Here is a 19,255-nt window from a genome sequence, read left to right as displayed (position 1 = left end):
CTGTTATGCTGTAGCTGTTATGCTGTAGTGTTATGTTGTAGCTTTTATGTTGTAGCTGTTATGCTATAGCTGTTATGTTGCAGCTGTTATGCTGTAGATGTTATGTTGTAGCTGTTATGCAAACATCATGCTTGGTTTGCACTACATGCAAACCAATAACTCAGGCTTATGTCTTTTTTTATATCTGTCTGCTTGCTCTGCAATTATTTGTTGCCTTGTCTATTTGTCTATTCAGTAGTGCTGTTACTTGTATTGTAGTCTGCCACTTGTCCCTCATGCTGTTGCCTGTTCCTACAATGTTTTGCACTGTTGCCATAGATCTCCCATCATGTAGCGTTGTGATGTCCCGCTTGTCGTGATTGTGATTTGTCTCTGCCTATTTTGTTGTACTGTTGTCTGCCCTTAACAATGCATGTGCCATGTTGTCTTGTTGCCATAGGTCTCCCGTCATGTACTGTGGTGGTGTCTCTCCTGTCGTGATGTGCTTTGTCTCCACTGTCTGCTGATGTATCTGTGCTGTTTCCAAGTGTCTTCCGTGTGTTGTCTGTCTTGTCATACACTTTTAATCTTCGCCCCCTGCCCCACAGGAGGCCCTTTGCCCCCTGCCCCACAGGAGGCCCTTCGCCCCCTGCCCCACAGGAGGCCCTTTGCCCCTTGCTGTCATTGTAAATAATAATGTGTTACTAATTCAAATGAGTGAACACATGATTTATACAGAAAAAGTTTGTCATCTGCTTCACTTCCTTCCTTTCTTACATGACTATAAAGTCTTTATGAAGTAGTTACACAGGTTGACTTGGGATTGGGAGCAAGTGTACAGAAATACATGCTTTATTTAATATCAGCCCCCACCATCCGAATTCAATTGTATCACTTGTCAATCACAAAGAAAGGAAATCATATAAAATAACGATTAAGTAACATTCATTCCCAAGAGAAAATGTTTATCATTCCCTACAGTTTGTTAAGCCTGCAGCATGCTTTATAGAACAATTTACTGTAGTAAAGTCAATGTCCTTTGTCCTAGTGTGTCAGGTTCCATTGTGGTCTATACAGTCCACTTTTGGGCCACAATGTTGTACAGTTTATAAGGTTATCCAAGTTTCCACATCTTAAATAATTCAAATAAATTCAGCAAAAAAAGAAACGTCCCTTTTTCAGGACCCTGTCTTTCAAAGATAATTCGCAAAAATCCAAATAATAATAATTTCACAGATCTTCATTGCAAAGGGTTTAAACACTGTTTCCCCATGCTTTTTCAATGAACCATAAACAATTAATGAACATACACCTGTGGAACGGTCGTTAAGACACATACAGCTTACAGACGGTAGGCAATTAAGGTCACACTAAAGAGGCCTATCTACTGACTCTGAAAAACACAAAAAAAGAAGATGCCCAGGGTCCCTGCTCATCTGCGTGAACGTGCCTTATGCATGCCTCAAGGAGGCATGAGGACTGCAGATGTGGCCAAGGCAATAAATTGCAATGAGTGTTAGACGCCTAAGACGGCGCTACAGGGACACAGGATGGACAGCTGATCATCCTCGCAGTGGCAGACCATGTGTAACAACACCTGCACAGGATCGGTACATCCGAACATCACACCTGCGGGACAGGTACAGGATGGCAACAACAACTGCCCGAGTTACACCAGGAATGCACAATCCCTCCATCAGTGCTCAGACTGTCCGCAATAGGCTGAGAGAGGCTGGACTGAGTGAGGGCTTGTAGGCCTGTTGTAAGGCAGGTCCTCACCAGACATCATCGGCAACAACGTCGCACACAACGTGGGCACAAACCCACCTTCGCTGGACCAGACATGACTGGCAAAAGTGCTCTTCACTGACGAGTCGCGGTTTTGTCTCACCAGGGGTGATGGTCAGATTCGCGTTTATCGTCGAAGGAATGAGCGTTACACCGAGGCCTGTACTCTGGAGCGGGATCGATTTGGAGGTGGAGGGTCTGTCATGGTCTGGGGAGATGTGTCACAGCATCATCGGACTGAGCTTGTTCTCATTGCAGGCAATCGCAATGCTGTGCGTTACAGGGAAGATATCCTCCTCCCTCATGTGGTACCCTTCCTGCAGGCTCATCTTGACATAACCCTCCAGCATGACAATGCCACCAGCCATACTGCTTGTTCTGTGCGTGATTTCCTGCAAGACAGGAATGTCAATGTTCTGCCATGGCCAGCGAAGAGCCCAGATCTCAATCCCATTGAGCACGTCTGGGACCTGTTAGATCAGAGGGTGAGGGCTAGGGCCATTCCCCCCAGAAATGTCCGGGAACTTGCAGATGCCTTGGTGGAAGAGTGGGGTAACATCTCACAGCAAGATCTGGCAAATCTGGTGAGTGTCCATGAGGAGGAGATGCACTGCAGTACTTAATGCAGCTGGTGGCCACACCAGATACTGACTGTTACTTTTGATTGTGACCCCACATCCCCTTCATTCAGGGAAACATTATTCCATTTCTGTCACATGTCTGTTCAACTTGTCAGGAGGTTGGGAACTATTTTGCCTCATCATGTTTCCTGGGTAGAGCCTTTTGATGCATAAAGAAATGACACAATGACATGCAGGGGTTATTTTCCTCTACATTTCTCACTGTGGTCAGGTGTCATCACTTACTCAGTATATTTGCAGTGTTTTCGGTCACAATATCTATCTCAGCTTCAGTGGTGAAGTACTCTGATGCTACACATCTCCCCTTTTCAGGTCCTGAGAGAGAGAGAGAGAGAGAGAGAGAGAGAGAGAGAGAGAGAGAGAGAGAGAGAGAGAATGGGAGGGGGAGAGAGAGAGTGAGAGAGAGGGAGGGAGAGAAAGAGAGGGGGAAAGAGAGAAAGAGAGTGAGAGAGAGAGAGGGGGGAGAGAGAGAAAGAGAGAGAGAGAGAAAGAAAGAAAGAAAGAAAGAAAGAAAGAGAGGGGAAGAGAGAGAGAAAGAGAGCGAGAGAGAGAGAGAGAGAGAGAGAGAGAGAGAGAGAGAAGAGAGAGAGAGAGAGAGAGAGAGAGAGAGAGAGAGAGAGAGAGAAGAGAGAGAGAGAGAGAGAGAGAGAGAAAGAGAAAGAGAGAGAGAGAGAGAGAGAGAGAGAGAGAGAGAGAGAGAGAGAGAGAGAGAGAGAGAGAGAGAGAGAGAGAGAGAGAGAGAGAGAAAAATAGGCCCAGAGGGAGAGTGGTAATCAAGGTTTATAGTGGATGAGCAGAAGAGACACAAGGGGTGGAATGGAGAAGAAGTCATTAACATGGAATTTGGACAGAGAGGGGGACACTTAATCAGAGTGGCACGGAGGTGAACAGTCAGTGAGGAAAGCCACATTCCACACGACAGCAGCATCTTTCACCTTTCACCTTGTGTACCAGGCACCAGCACAAACAATGCCATTCCCCTGGAGGGCCACCAATATAACCCTGGCTAGAGGGGCATGTGTGTGTGTGTGTGTGTGTGTGTGTGTGTGTGTGTGTGTGTGTGTGTGTGTGTACATTTTTCCTTAAACCTTCCCTTCGACCTTAGCAGACTAAAGTCTCTGAGTCATGGGTAACAATCATTGTCTTACGTCAGATAGCGCGTTGATTCCGCGTGCACTGATCTGTCCAATGTTATACAACGGGTGGGTCTAACCCTGAATGCTGAATTGGTTAAAAGCACATTCCAGCTGGTGTCTATTCCACAAGTTACCACCGGTTAAATCTATGACGTTAAAATGCCTATTTACTCTGTTCCATCTGACTGTGCAATCCACTGTCTCATCAGCCCAGGCAGGGAAGTTATAAACTTCCTCTCCACTATAAAAAGCATCTAGACATTATCTCACATTTCTTTTAGACTAACATTTAGTTTTCAACTGTGGAGATTTGTATAGACCTTGCTGTCTGTCTCTCCAACATTTGCAACATTGTTTCAATATTCAAAATCGAAATCCACCTGTCCCATAGTAATGAATGTGTAGCGGTCGGGAGTCTGGACCAGAGAGGCAGGCAGCATTTCTCAGCCAGTCGAAATCATGAATCAGCTGGCATTATTTGTATGGATATATACAAAGAAATGTGAATTGAAAAAAGATCAAACGAAACGAAGTGAAGCTAGTTTGCAGTCTTTCCAGCTTCAGTTTGAAGTGATTGTGTTAGCTGTGTTGTTGGCTAGCTCCTCTGAACAACAGTGTCCTAATGAGAGAGCACATTTTCTATGCCAGGCGAAATCGTGCTTCATTAGCTCATTATGGATGTGTCCAAGTAAATGTCACGAGAAAACAGCTTAAACAAATGCAGCTGCTGTTGTTATTCTGTCTGCACCGTTTGACGTGACTGTAAGTTAGCCATAGTTGGCTAGTTTAGCAAGCAAGGGATAAGAATGTTGCCAGGCAGTATAGCAATGGAACATTTAGAACGAACGACTGGGTCACGTCTGTAGATACAGAACAAAAAGACTGAACGACTGGGTAGCATCTCTGGAAACCAAACCAATAGAACGAACGACAAGCCGGCTTGGGTGACAAGCCTAGATTTGTTTCGAGACTATATATTGTGGAAGGATGAAATAGTATGAATAAATTAATCCAAATAATGTTTTTTTATGAAAATATGTCAATCATTATTTGATTATGTTGGTAACCATTGTATAAAGTGATAATTGTATTGTATATTGTATAAAGTGATAATGCCCGAGAAGCCGGTGTTTGGAGAATATATTGGCACCGTTTGCCGACCTTCGACTTCGTCTCGGGCCTAACAACACCAGTGCCAATATTTCCTCCAAACACCGGCTTCTCTGGCATTATCACTTAAATATCTATCTGCGGACTGCAGTAACTACATGACGTACCCACTACACGCTGTGTCCACTACACTCCACACCCACTGCCATTGAGGTAACAGTACGAAGCCCATTAGTATTACATCATTACATGCCACGCCCACTAGCATTACATCACTGCAAGCATTATGTCACTACATGAACACTAGCTAGTTAGCTAGGAAGTAGACATATCTGCTGGAGCCAGACCCTGTTGAACCCCACTCTAGAGTGGTACTACTTGGTGGGTGCTGTGTGTATTCGATCGGTACTACACGCCGCGCCCACCAGTCTGCGGTCCGCAGACAGACCCTACTCGTATTTCGCAAAGGGTAATGGGATAGCTTGAAAGTAATCTGGCTACAATGGGCTGCCATCAATTTTACCAGAGATAGAGATATAATGATGAGATGCTTTTGTTTCCGCCCTAACAATGAGATTTTAAAAATTCAATGAGGGACAGATTTTGGGAAGAGAAAGGGCTCTCGCTTCGCCTCCCTCTGTCTGATATGACCTAGGTGACATTGCCTAATGAACCCACTTCACCCTCAAATAGTCCGAATTATTATAAACTCCGTGTAAAAATAGATACGTAATTGATTGTGAAGTTTTTTTGATGATGAAGTCTTAGTCGCTCAATTTTACAACTACAAGTTTGGTATTTCTTGATTTTGTCAATGTGCCCGACAACTAGTTTAAATATCTCCATGGCATTAGCTCTAAGCCAGTCACTTCGTATGAAATTAATAGGAAGCTAACCTGGTCCACACACTCAATGTTAAACACTAAGTGCTTTCTCCATTATCTAGCTACTTTAGCAACATTATTTTATCGCAACGAATACGTTTGGAGAAGCAACTAGGGCCTGATCTGCCGCCAGCCCAGCTGCTGCTGCTCTCACTGACCCCAGAGTAACGATTGCGGAGAAACATGTGGATCTACGGACTGATTTCTGATAACAGTTCCTATTAATTTGGGGGCAGCATGTCTACAACTTCAGGGCAAGCTACTGTAAGCCAGCGGTTTATTTGAAAGTAAAGATAGAGAGAGCTAGCTAGCTAACCCTTATCTTAGTAAGCTAGCTGCAATTGCAACAAGTTGGCTAAGCAGCTGATCAAGTCATGGTGACCGACATGGTTGCACATAATTTTAGCAAGACTTTGTTTTGATTTTCTCGCAAAGTTATTAAATCCCTGTCACGGCCCAGTGATATAATTTAGCCAACTATTCTACCTATTTCATAGAGTCATACGAGAGGACAATGATGTAAAAAAATAAAAAATACGAACTATGTTTTCATTTTTGAATGGCGGATGCTTGGGAATCCAACATTTTTGGGCAGAGTTCCACGTCAAGACAGATCGGTTGAGAGATCTTCACTAGTTACCATAGCCACAAAGTCATAATTATGGCTTAACTCAGTTTATTTCTACAATTTCTCTTCTTATAGTCCAGGTAGCCCTATCAGATATTTTTGTAGTTAATGCTGTATGTTAACTAATATACATGAGTTCTAACTTTTTTTTTAATGTCTTAGTTTAGAATTGTAACATTTATGCTCCCCGCATATAAAAACCACGAACACTGCAGAAAAGCTCAGAACGCATAAAACTCAGAACATATTGCCTGTTGGTGGTAATCTGGTGCACACCAAGTGGGACTTACATTTGTAGTATGGAAAACGATTGTGGTGATTTTTCTACAATATTCACAACATATTGAAACAACTACACTCTTTATATAATACAAATCTAATTTCATCAATTACATGTGGAAAAATGTATCCGAGTTAGCTTTATCAAACCAGCAGCAGATGAAACAGAAAGTGAACTCTCCTCTCCCTCTATCTGGTTTTAACTTCCGGCTATCTGTTTAGCTAGCTGGGTTTAGGATATTCAATAGCCCATCCAGTAACAAACTTAGCTAAATTATTGACATGGCAGCACACACCAAAAAATCTAGCTCACTTATTTTGCCAGCTAGAAAGAAATAACAAAAAATTCATTCAGAAACGTAGGAAGAAAATAGTGAACGGTGATAACAATGATCCTAAAAGAAAAAGAAAAAAAATCCCATTGAGCAAAATCAACAATGCACCCACCCAAAGAAAGTCTGGCTCCAGAGCTTCTCAGAAATGCCACCAGATCCGTTGTCGGATCCTTGGCCGAAGTGTTGCATTTCAGTTTAGCCCCCACTAGGCAGGCCATGTATAAAACTCCCCCAGAGTCACAACGTTACTGCAACGTGCAGACCCCACATATTCCATATTCCGTTCCTAAAATCTGCCAGTGTATGGAATTTCTTCGAGGTGCCCTCTCTCAGCGGTCAACCAACCTTTTCTGAGCCGAGATCACTTTCTGAATCAAAATGCAGGCAGAGATCTACTGCTCTGATTTTTCTTTAAACATGTCCTTTAAACATGTCTTTAAAAATTTAAGCCTATTCAACATGAACCTATTAAAAACTGTTCTGTAGCAATGAGGTTTGTGCCAAAGGCTACAGGCTCAATAAATTATCACTGCATATAGGCTATTCTTGAATTGCCCTGCCAATTATCATCACACTGGTAATAGATCATTTGTGTATTACTTGTGAGGCATGAATGAAAATATATATTTTTTTACTGGACTGATGGTGCTTCTGATGGTCAGTCTCAGTGGAGGGAGAGCGAGAGAGAGAGAGAGAGCAGTGGAGCGGCTGCCTCTCACCTTCCCTCAGCTCTCCCTCCGCTGAGTGCTGACTGACCAAAAAGGGGACACCTTCTTCGAGCTGATTGCCAAACTCGATTCACACATTATTTCTGACTCATGCATCAATTCATGATGTAACTCATCTGACCAGAGAAAGTGAAATATTCCTCGATATGAAAAAGACACAAGAGCGAGTGGATAGGGAGAGGATGTTTTATGGCTCATTAAAAGTGTTGAAAAAAGTGTTGACAGTGATGAATAAAATATTAAACATTAATAAAAACAGTGGTTCTTTCTCGCTAGTCTTGGTTTTTAAAGATTTAAAACTTCACACTAGAGTCGACTATCAACTGCGCCGTGGGCTTGTGGAAGCTTCAGACCAATGACGTAATACGACAGACACGGTGATCTGAGCTATCTGATTGGCCAGTGGTGGCCTATAGGTGCACTTGCTCAGGTCTCCAGGCCACCGGGGCGGCAGGGTAGCCTAGTTGTTAGAGCGTTGGACTAGTAACCGGAAGGTTGCGAGTTCAAACCCCCGAGCTGACAAGGTACAAATCTTTCGTTCTGCCCCTGAACAGGCAGTTAACCCACTGTTCCTAGGCCGTCATTGAAAATAAGAATTTGTACTTAACTGACTTACCTGGTTAAATAAAGGTACAAATAAATTTTAAAAAAGGTTAAAAATGGGAACACTTCGACTACCTGGCGCGCAGGGCTGCTCCACATTGCCTCTGCCTAAGAACAGCCCTTTGCCATGGTATATTGGCCATATGCACCACACCCCCTGGTGCTTTATAGCTTAATTATACACTGAGTGTACAAAACATTAGGAATACCTTTATAATATTGTGTTGCACCCCCTTTTGCCCTCAGAACAGCCTCAATTATTCGAGGTCGAAAGCGTTCCACAGGGATGCTGGCCCATGTTGACTCCAATGCTTCCCACAGTTGTGTCAAGTTGGCTGGATGTATTTTGGGTGGTGGACCATTCTTGATACACACGGGAAACTGTTGAGCGTGAAAAACACAGCAACGCTGCAGTTCTTGACACACTCAAACCAGTGTACCTCAAAGGTACTTATATCTTTTGTCTTCCCCATTCACCCTCTGAATGGCATACACACAATCCATGTCTTAATTGTCTCAGGGTTCAAATATCCTTCTTTACCCAGTCTTCTCCCCTTCATCTACACTAATTTAAGGGGATTTAACGGGTGACATCAATATGGGATCATAGATTTCACCTGGTCAGTCTGTGTAATGGAAAGTTTTGTACACTCAGTGTATGCGTTTCTGGCTTTGAGAAATAGGTGCTACACTCCTTAACCACACAGCTAACATTATGCCTAACCCTAAACTTAAATTAAGAGCAAAAAGCTCATTTTTATTTTCATAAATTTTTACGATATAGCCAATTTTGACTTTATGGCTGTGGTAACTAGTGACAACCGTTGAGGGATGGGCATCGCATATGAGTGACGCAATCTGACGTAAGACAATGGGGTAACAATAATATGTGTGTGTGTGTTAAGGAATGAAATCTGAAATATAGACTATGTTTATTCCAGTACCTGCCACAAAGCATTACAATAATGTATGTGTAGATGTGCTTCTGTACATATGAACTACTATTGATCCGTATTGCTTTCCTCACACAAAACCTGCCACAAAGCATTATGTGTATATATGTATACTATATGTTTATGCATGCCTCTGTACATATAAACTAAATGTGTATTTTTCGGCATACCTGCCACGAAGCAGACCCTCCACATGCCGGAGTGCAGGGCCATCCTGACCTCCATGCTCTGGTTCTGCTGCAGAATGACACCTTCCTCCATCAGCAGCCAGTAGTCTGTGGACACAGCCACGCCTACCAGGAGCAGGCCACACGCCCCAAACACCGAGGACAGGAGCGTGAGTGCCCGCGTGCTAAACATACTCGTCTGAGGAGAGAGGATAAGAAAGAGGCGAGAGGAGGTGAGAGGACAGGTGAGGTTGAGGGTTGAGTCTATTTCAGTTCAGCTAATTCAGTATATGAATGGAAACCCTGGTTGAAATGGCGTTGACCTCTCCCCTGGTGGGTTTTCTCATCAGGATAGCTCAACAGAGACAAACTTAACAGTGGAGGAACCACTCTAGCGTTGAGAAAAATGAAGAGAAAACTTCTCCAAGTGGCTGAAAGATCCCTTCTATCACAATGCTTCACATTTAATTGAAGATAATGAACCAGCATCACCTCGTTGTTCTGTCTTCAACTCATCTTAAAATAGCAAAGACTGAGGGAAGTGGAGGCTTATCCACCAGTGTGGCTACATACGGTAACTACTGGTACCTATCCGGTAAATAAAACATACATACCAAACATACCCTTGTAAAACTGACCATCCTACCAATCCTCGACTTCGGCGATGTCATTTACAAAATAGCCTCCAATACCCTACTCAACAAATTGGATGCAGTCTATCACAGTGCAATCCATTTTGTCACCAAAGCCCCATATACTACCCACCATTGCGACCTGTACGCTCTCGTTGGCTGGCCCTCTCTTCATACTCGTCGCCAAACCCACTGGCTCCATGTCATCTACAAGATCCTGCTAGGTAAAGTCCCCCCTTATCTCAGCTCGCTGGTCACCATAGCATCACCCACCTGTAGCACACGCTCCAGCAGGTATATCTCTCTGGTCACCCCCAAAACCAATTCTTTCTTTCTCTCCTTCCAGTTCTCTGCTGTCAATGACTGGAACGAACTACAAAAATCTCTGAAACTGGAAACACTTATCTCCCTCACTAGCTTTAAGCACCAGCTGTCAGAGCAGCTCACAGATTACTGCTCCTGTACATAGCCCACCTATAATTTTGCCCAAACAACTACCTCTTTCCCTACTGTATTTATTTTATTTATTTTGCTCCTTTGCACCCCATTATTTTTATTTCTACTTTGCACATTCTTCCACTGCAAATCTACCATTCCAGTGGTTTACTTGCTATATTGTATTTACTTTACCACCATGGCCTTTTTTGCCTTTACCTCCCTTATCTCACCTCATTTGCTCACATCGTATATAGACTTGTTTATACTGTATTATTGACTGTATGTTTGTTTTACTCCATGTGTAACTCTGTGTTGTTGTATGTGTCGAACTGCTTTGCTTTATCTTGGCCAGGTCGCAATTGTAAATGAGAACTTGTTCTCAACTTGCCTACCTGGTTAAATAAAGGTGAAATAAAAAATAAATTAAATAAATAAATAAATACTAGCTTGGTTAAACCAGGGTGAATGCTGCACTCAATGGTGATTCAGTCTGGATTAACTAGGCTATAGGTATAGTGTAACAGTGAATACATAACCAGCGATAAAATCAACACAGGGACCACATGACTGCCCAGCCCGCTGTGCCAGTGAGTGGAAATAACCTCACCATCAGAGAGCAGCGTGCAGTAAATTAGAGGTGAGGCTCCTCCACTGATAACTGTGTGGCTTTTTCTCACTCAAATGCTTCACTGGTGAGAAGAAGGAAAAAAAGAAAAACCTGCACGGGGAGGAGGAGAGGAGGAGAGCTACCGTGGTGCCGAACGAATGACCTCATCACTGCTTTGAGATGCAGCAGTGCACATTCAGCAATGTCACAATGGATTTGTCTCACTCATGATGACTCACCAGTTACAAATATTTGATATGGTAAAAAGCATCCCCGGACTGCCTACCTCGTGTGAACCCAGTCAACCCAGACCTTCAGAAAGTCGTTGAATAAACATTGTCACCTCAAGGAGAGAGTGACCGAGGGTAACGGGGGGACTGTGTACGTGTCAAGATTCCCTCAAGGCAACCAACTAGGATAGAGGAGGAGGTGGATAGGAGGTGCAACTGTTAGCATCCGTGGTGCTCAGTATTTGTGTATGACACATACTTGTGTCTGCAAGGTCAAACAGAATGTGAAGATGAATTTGAATGGGAACTGAGAAGAGGCTTCTTCTGTATAAACAATGTTGACTGTGCGTGTTAGACATGGCAGCCAGAGAGAGTAAAGACCGCAGTCTCAAACAGATACTTTGATCTTTTGTAGTAAAACGTCCAATTCCCTTTAGACTTAGGGGCTTTTCACACTACTGAGCAACCGAGCCAAGCCAAAACAACAATAGTTGTTGGAAACGTCCTGAAAAGCACAATATGAAAAGACAATATCCAAGCCAGCACAGTTTGTTCGGGACGGCACAATGTGTGGATAGGGTAATAGATACCACCTGGCCTTATGGATGGAACACATTAAGTACAGAGTACATTGAGTAAGAGGCATGGAACGTGGCCAGGGTCAATTCCTCATGGGTCATTCATTGTGTGCGCTAACGTTTTGAAGATAAGAGAAAGAACAATTCCTCAGATTCATCATTCCCTTGAAACACACTTGGTTTCAGTAACATGAAGAGACCTACAGTGCCTTCCAAAAGTATTCACCTTCCTTGGCACCCTATTTTGTTGCATTACAACCTGTAATTTAAATGGATTTTTATTTGGATTTCATGTAATGGACATACACAAAATAGTTCAAATTGGTGAAGTGAAATGAAAGAAATTACTTGTTTCAAAAAATAAATACAAATATAAACATTAAGTGGTACGTGCATATGTATTCACACCCTTTGATATGAAGCCCCTAAATAAGATCTGGTGCAACCAATTACCTTCAGAAGTCACGTAATTTGTTAAATAAAGTTCACCTGGGTGCAATCTAAGTGTCACATGATCTGTCACATGATCTCAGTATATATACACACCTGTTCTGAAAGACCCCAGAGTCTGCAACAGCACTAAGCAAGGAGCACCACTAAGCAAGCAGCACCATGAAGACCAAGGAGCTCACCAAACAGGTCAGGGACAAAGTTGTGGAGAAGTACAGATCAGGTTTGGGTTATAAAATAAGATCCAAAACTTTGAACATCCCACGGAGCACCATTAAATCCTTTATTAAAAAATGGAAAGAATATGGCACCACAACAAACCTGCCAAGAGAGGGCCACCTACCAAAACTCACAGACGAGGCAAGGAGGGCATTAATCAGAGAGGCAACAAAGAGACCAAAGATAACCCTGAAGGAGCTGCAAAGCTCCACGGCGGAGATTGGAGTATCTGTCCATAGGACCACTTTAAGCTGTACACTCCACAGAGCTGGGCTTTACAGAAGAGTGGCCAGAAAAAAGCCATTGCTTAAAGAAAAAAAATAAACAAACACGTTTGGTGTTTGCCAAAGGGCATGTGGGAGACTCCCCAAACATATGGAAGATGGTACTCTGGTTAGATGAGACTAAAATGGAGCTTTTTGGACATCAAGGAAAACACTATGTCTGGCGCAAACCCAACACCTCTCATCACCCCGAGATCACCATCCCCACAGTGAAGCATGGTGGTGGCAGCATCATGCTGTGGGTATGTTTTTCATCGGCAGGGACTGGGAAACTGGTCAGAATTGAAAGAATGATGGATGGCACTAAATACAGGGAAATTCTTGAGGGAAACCTGTTTCAGTCTTCAAGAGATTTGAGACTGGGACAGAGGTTCACCTTCCAGCAGGACAATGACCCTAAGCATACTGCTAAAGCAACACTCAAGTGATTTAAGGGGAAACATTTAAATGTCTTGGAATGGCCAAGTCAAAGCCCAGACCTCAACCCAATTGAGAATCTGTGGTATCACTTAAAGATTGTTGTACACCAGCAGAACCCATCCAACTTGAAGGAGATGGAGCAGTTTTGCCTTGAAGAATGGACAAAAATCCCAGTGGCTAGATGTGCCAAGCTTATAGAGACATACTCCAAGAGATTTGCAGCTGTAATTGCTGCAAAAGGTGTCTCTAAAAAGTATTGACTGGGGGGGTGAATAGTTATGCACGCTCAAGTTTTCTGTTTTTTTGTCTTATTTCTTGTTTGTTTCACCCCAAAAATATTTTGCATCTTCAAAGTGGTAGGCATGTTGTGTAAATCAAATGATACGAACCCCCCAAAAAATACATTTTAATTCCAGGTTGTAAGGCAACAAAATAGGAAAAATGCCAAAGGGTGTGAATATTTTCGCAAGCCACTGTATGTTTCTCTAAGATGGGGCATTGGGGTGGATGAGATTCCCTTGATAGTTAAAACCAACAGAATAAACCACAATTCCCATGCTGCAGCCTCAGTTAGGTTCCACTAGAGCTGGGCGATATGGACAAATATTCATATTGCGATAAATTGCCTGAATTGATGTGATGACAATAAATAGAATGATAAGTTTGCAACATTCATTTGCACCAGTTTTTTGTATTATCCTTCAAACTACTACTACTAATTGGATGGCTGTAACTGTCAATTGTGCAATTAACAATCAACAATATAAGCAAACTTGTTTCATGTTAAACTTGACTTTTCTCTAGTATAGGCTACATGTCGTAATGAACAATATCAGCAAAATTCCTGCGGTGTCCGGGAGCAAAATGCCACATGAATGGGGGTGAATAGTGAATGGTGCTTTAAGTTATAGCATGAAGGAGGAAGGGAATCAATGGAGGAAAGGACAAATAAAAGAAGGGATCAGTAGAGGAAAGTTTGGAGAGAGAGAGAAGCTTCAAGGGAATAATGTTTGAGGTCAGTGAGAGTGTGTATCTGTCCACTAGTATGGTGCTGAAATAACAGAAAAATAGATAGCATAAAACTAAGAGTTTGGAGAGACAGTGGGGGGGAGGGCGGGGATAGAGAGAGTGTGTGGCTGAGGGGGAATATGTTTGAGGTCATGGTTAGAGTGTGGAGCTGTCCACTAGTGAGGTGCTGAAATACCAGAAAACTAGATAGTGTAAAAACCAAGGACACTACTTGCCTATAGTCTCATGTATGGGTCCAAGCACACTACTGTACTGGGTCAGCTCCTTTTTGTTGCTTAATTAACAAATTTCAGACTTAATCAATTAGCTAGACTTATTAATTAAGGCAGTAATTTGGTGTCATTAATATACAGGTGTTAATAAGTGTGTAATAATCAGTGATGTAAAGTACTTAAGTAAAAATACTTTAAATACTACTTAAGTAGCTTTTTTCAGTATCTGTACTTTACTTTACTATTTATATTTTTGACAACTTTTACTTTTACTTCACTACATTCCTAAAGAAAATAATGTACCCAAAAGTACTCATTACATTTTGAATGCTTAGCAGGACAGGAAAATGGTCCAATTCATGCACTTATCAAGAGAACATCCCTGGTCAACCCTACTGTCTCTGATCTGACGGACTCACTGAACACAAATGCTTAGTTTGTAAATGATATCTGAGTGTTGGAGTGTGCCCCTGGCTGTCTGTAACTAAATAAAAGACAAGAAAATTGTGCTGTCTGGTTTGCTTAATATAAGTAATTTGCAATGATTTATACTTTTACTTTTGATACTTAAGTATATTTAAAACCAAATACTTTTAGACTTTTACTCAAGTAGCATTTTACTGGGTGACTCACTTTTACTTGAGTCATTTTCTATTCAAGGTATGTTAACTTTTACTCAAGTTTAAGAATTGAGTAATTTTTCCACCACCGGTAATAATATTAATAAGTTTGATCAATTAAGACCTTCCACCAGTGAATAATTCAGGGACTAGGCACTTTACTTGAGGTATTGTGCCCTGTAGCACACAGCATTATAGGGTTGTGATAAGAATCACATTATCCATTATCTTAACATGTCATGATAGGTCATTAGTAGTGAATCCAATGTCAGCATGCCTAAGAAAAATTGGTGTTGAAAATGTTCCACGTGTCATGACAGTGGTATAACTTGACATGAACCGCCATGACGTGTTGTGACAGGTCTCATGTAATTCTAATGAATGTGTTATGACCATGTCATAGAGGTGTTATGATATACATATTAGGTATAGTCAAATGGGACTAGGGTATCTCTCAATGACATTTAGCAGATCCAGCAACTTTCAAGGGCACACAGCTACATGTTTTAACGTGTGCTTCAGGCTTCTGCAGTTTATAGAATCAAATCGGGAGAAATACTTGGTGTACTATGCAGAGGCACAGTGCTTCATTGTGCATTGTCTCTCTAGAACAGCATTGCATTAAACATCGTAGCACAGCATGATGGAAAGAGGAAGGGAAAGAAGGGATGGATGAGGCAATTTGGAGCGATCATGGGTCCAGTGGACCAAGACAACTGCTGAGTGGTACAGAAACTACAACTCCCAAGGCAGCGGGACCAGCCCCACAGATGGTATTCCCAGCTAAGCGGCCAGGGAAGGCTCAGGATGGGGTGTCATTTTCTGTTGAGGCGGCAATATGTTCCCCTGTCAACAGGCTCGGCCAACTGGCATGAAGAATGCAGTATTTAAAGCAGGGATGGAAAAGTAGGTGGTCTGACATCAGCCTCTTGAATGATAAGAACCACTTACAGGAGAACAGCACAGTCATGTATTGAGTGCAGTACATTGTATGCATGTACAGAGTGCAGTACATTGTATGCATGTACAGAGTGCAGTGCATTAAAATGCATGAATGACAGAGATAATTAACATCAAATGTGCTCAATGTGGGAAGAAAAACTGTAGGGGGAGAGATATGGAGAGATAAAAAGAGGGAAAGAGAGAGAGATTGTGAGAGAGGGGGGGAAGACATGTCTGGGGAAAGACCTTGGCCCAAATAATGTTAGGAGAATCCAAGCGCTCTGACTCAGCCTACACACACACACAGGAGTGCCACATGCCTGTACATGGCCAACTATACCTACAGTTACAGGCACCAACCACCATTCCTATACCTACAGTTACAGGCACCAACCACCATTCCTATACCTACGGTTACAGGCACCAACCACCATTCACAAATACATGGACAGCCATGTCTGTTATCTTTAGCATTATATGCTGAGGCATTGAAGGCTATTAAGACTGCCTGAAAGAGACAGGAATAACCCCGGGCGGCAGGTAGCCCAATGGTTAGAGTGTTGGGCGGCAGGTAGCCCAATGGTTAGAGTGTTGGGCGGCAGGTAGCCTTGTGGTTAGAGTGTTGGGCGGCAGGTAGCCTTGTGGTTAGAGTGTTGGGCGGCAGGTAGCCCAATGATTAGAGTGTTGGGCGACAGGTAGCCTTGTGGTTAGAGCGTTGGGCGGCAGGTAGCCTTGTGGTTAGAGCGTTGGGCGGCAGGTAGCCTTGTGGTTAGAGCATTGGGCGGCAGGTAGCCTTGTGGTTAGAGCGTTGGGCGGCAGGTAGCCTTGTGGTTAGAGCGTTGGGCGGCAGGTAGCCTTGTGGTTAGAGCGTTGGGCCGGTAACTTAAAGGTTGCTGGATCAAATCCCCAAAATCAAATCAAATGTATTTATATAGCCCTTCTTACATCCTCTGATATCTCAAAGTGCTGTACAGAAACCCAGCCTAAAACCCCAAACAGCAAGCAATGCAGGTGTATAAGCACAGTGGCTAGGAAAAACTCATTAGAAAGGCCAGAACCTAGGAAGAAACCTAGAGAGGAACCAGGCTATGAGGGGTGGCCAGTCCTCTTCTGGCTGTGCCGGGTGGAGATTATAACAGAACATGGCCAAGATGTTCAAATGTTCATAAATGACCAGCAGGGTAAAATAATAATAATCACAGTAGTTATCCAGGGTGCAACAGGTCAGCACCTCAGGAGTAAATGTCAGTTGGCTTTTCAAAGCCGATCATAGCCCCAAGCTGACATTCTTCCCTTGAACAAGTCAGTTAACCCACTGTTCCCGGTAGGCAAATTATTGTAAATAAAAATGTGTTCTTAACTGACTTGCCTAGTTAAATAAAGTCGAACAAACCCATCCAAACATTTAAATTGGACACCCAGAGCCACACTTTCCCCCCCACTCCTTCGCTCTCTATCTCTCCTCCTCCCCTTCTCTTTCCTCCTGTCACACTCCCGTCAAAAACTCGACACACACACACAATTTTAAACATGCACATGGACCCAGATACACAACAACTAGGCTAGTGCAGCACACATCATATACCACCATCTTGCCCTCAGGTTCCCCAAGTAACGGGCATTACTTCGTTTGTCTCCCATACCAACTACATATCAAAATGTATTCCCGCTCTCTTCACACATACACATAGAGCTTTTACCACTCACTCCAGTGCGCCTATAGCACTGCATTGAACAACGCTCGCCAGTGGCAAATGCGACACGCAAATGATTCTAATCACCAAGACATGTCATGGGAGGGAATATTCATAAAGATAACATTCTCAGAGCCTACCACACGCACATCTTGCGGGGAGCGAGCGAGAGAGAGACCCGAGGCAGTATATTATACAACGACAGACAGTGCTTTTTCAGAATTTCAAACCCAAATGTCAGTTGAATGCATTTCCTGTGTGTATTCAGCCAGACTAAATAGACGCAGCAAATGTTACAGGCAGACTGACTGTAGCCAACAACACTCTGACAGACCGATATAACCACGAAACGTGTGAACTGCTATAACCCAAAATGGAAACTATGATGAGACATTTTTTAAGCCGGTTTATTAAATTAATGGTGATTTGTATAGCGCAATGATGACACATACTCACTAGGAACTACTCACCCTTTCCGACAATCCAAATGAATGGTGCAGCCGTCGAAAGATCCGCGCGCTAGGGAGCCTTTTCAGATTGTGCAGTTTTCCTTTTGCGCGCCCCTCTCCCTCGCTCTGTCTCTCCCTCGCTCTGTCTCTGTCTCTGTCTCTCTCTCTCTCTCTCTCTGTGCGACTCTCTCTCGTGTGTTTCCCCGTATCGCCCCCTCGCTTCTCTCGCTGTCTCTCTCTCTTTTGCCCCCCCCTCCTTTCAATCACTCTCTATTTCAGCACTGCGGAGAATCGGTTGAATGGGCTATACTGAGGACGGCGCGCGAGATGCGTGAGACCGGGGGGAAGCGGGGGGAAGCGCCACACAGAGCGAGGGAGAGATAGCATGACCGTGGAGAGTTGCGAGTGAAGACGTTCTACTGTTGCAATGAGACAGCCAAAAACACACGACACAGAAGCAAGCGGGGACACCCAGTTGGGTTGGCGATTACACTCACGCAAGTGCGCGCCCGCACGCAACAAGCAACACACACACACAGTAGTCAACGTGGTATTGAGAGAGAGGGTAATGAGGACAGTGATTATGTTACCAGAGCTACTTTACTTAGAAACGTTTACTTGATTCATCCATTTACAGTAACATTGCAATTGAAACAGAGAAAGAGCATGTATAAACCGCCCATGAGTTAGAGTCAAGTGAGGACGTACATTACGAAATCGTTTTTTGGGAGAGGAGTGATCATCACAGACAATGTGCATGGTTTTGAATCATATATCAATTATATGATATGATCAGAAATATATTTTATGCATACTTAAAGTGGCATGTGAGTGAGCTGCACTGGCATGTAGTGTGAGCTGAAGTTGTACCGTTGTAAGGGGATATTTGTATGTATAAGGGAAGGGAAGGGGAGGAGGGGTTAGCTATAGTGGCTCAGTTAAGGGTGCCGCTTCACTGCATGACGTACACCGCTCTGCTTCTATACCTACGGCCACATGCACAGCCGCACACACGCGTGCGCACACAGACACTGGCGATACCTGACTTCGTGGTCATCCAGATGTATAAATCGCCAAGGAGTGTGTGTGTGTGTGTGTGTGTGTGTGTGTGTGTGTGTGTGTGTGTGTGTGTGTGTTTGCATGCGCTCGTTCATGCAGTCACCTTAACCTTAACAGACTGATGAGAATGGTTGTGCGTCAACGGGGCATGTGGAAGCAGT

General features: G+C 43.3%; 1 protein-coding gene across 1 annotated transcript in view; it reads right to left on the bottom strand.

Moving 5' to 3' along the window:
• LOC112233258 (voltage-dependent calcium channel gamma-7 subunit-like) overlaps positions 1 to 18,258 on the bottom strand; it is a 30,406-nt gene extending 12,148 nt beyond the window's left edge. Inside the window, exons 1-3 of the mRNA XM_024400761.2 lie at positions 18,057 to 18,258; positions 9,235 to 9,430; positions 2,634 to 2,723 (exon numbers count right to left, since the gene is read on the bottom strand). Coding sequence (XP_024256529.1) covers positions 2,634 to 2,723; positions 9,235 to 9,424 — 280 coding nt within the window. The 5' untranslated portion in view covers positions 9,425 to 9,430; positions 18,057 to 18,258. The remainder of the gene's footprint in view (positions 1 to 2,633; positions 2,724 to 9,234; positions 9,431 to 18,056) is intronic.
• Positions 18,259 to 19,255: the final 997 nt, after the last annotated feature.

The sequence above is a fragment of the Oncorhynchus tshawytscha genome, linkage group LG31 (genome assembly GCF_018296145.1).
Source record: "Oncorhynchus tshawytscha isolate Ot180627B linkage group LG31, Otsh_v2.0, whole genome shotgun sequence".
NCBI lineage: Eukaryota > Metazoa > Chordata > Actinopteri > Salmoniformes > Salmonidae > Oncorhynchus > Oncorhynchus tshawytscha.
This window is presented reverse-complemented; position numbering and strand designations above follow the sequence as displayed.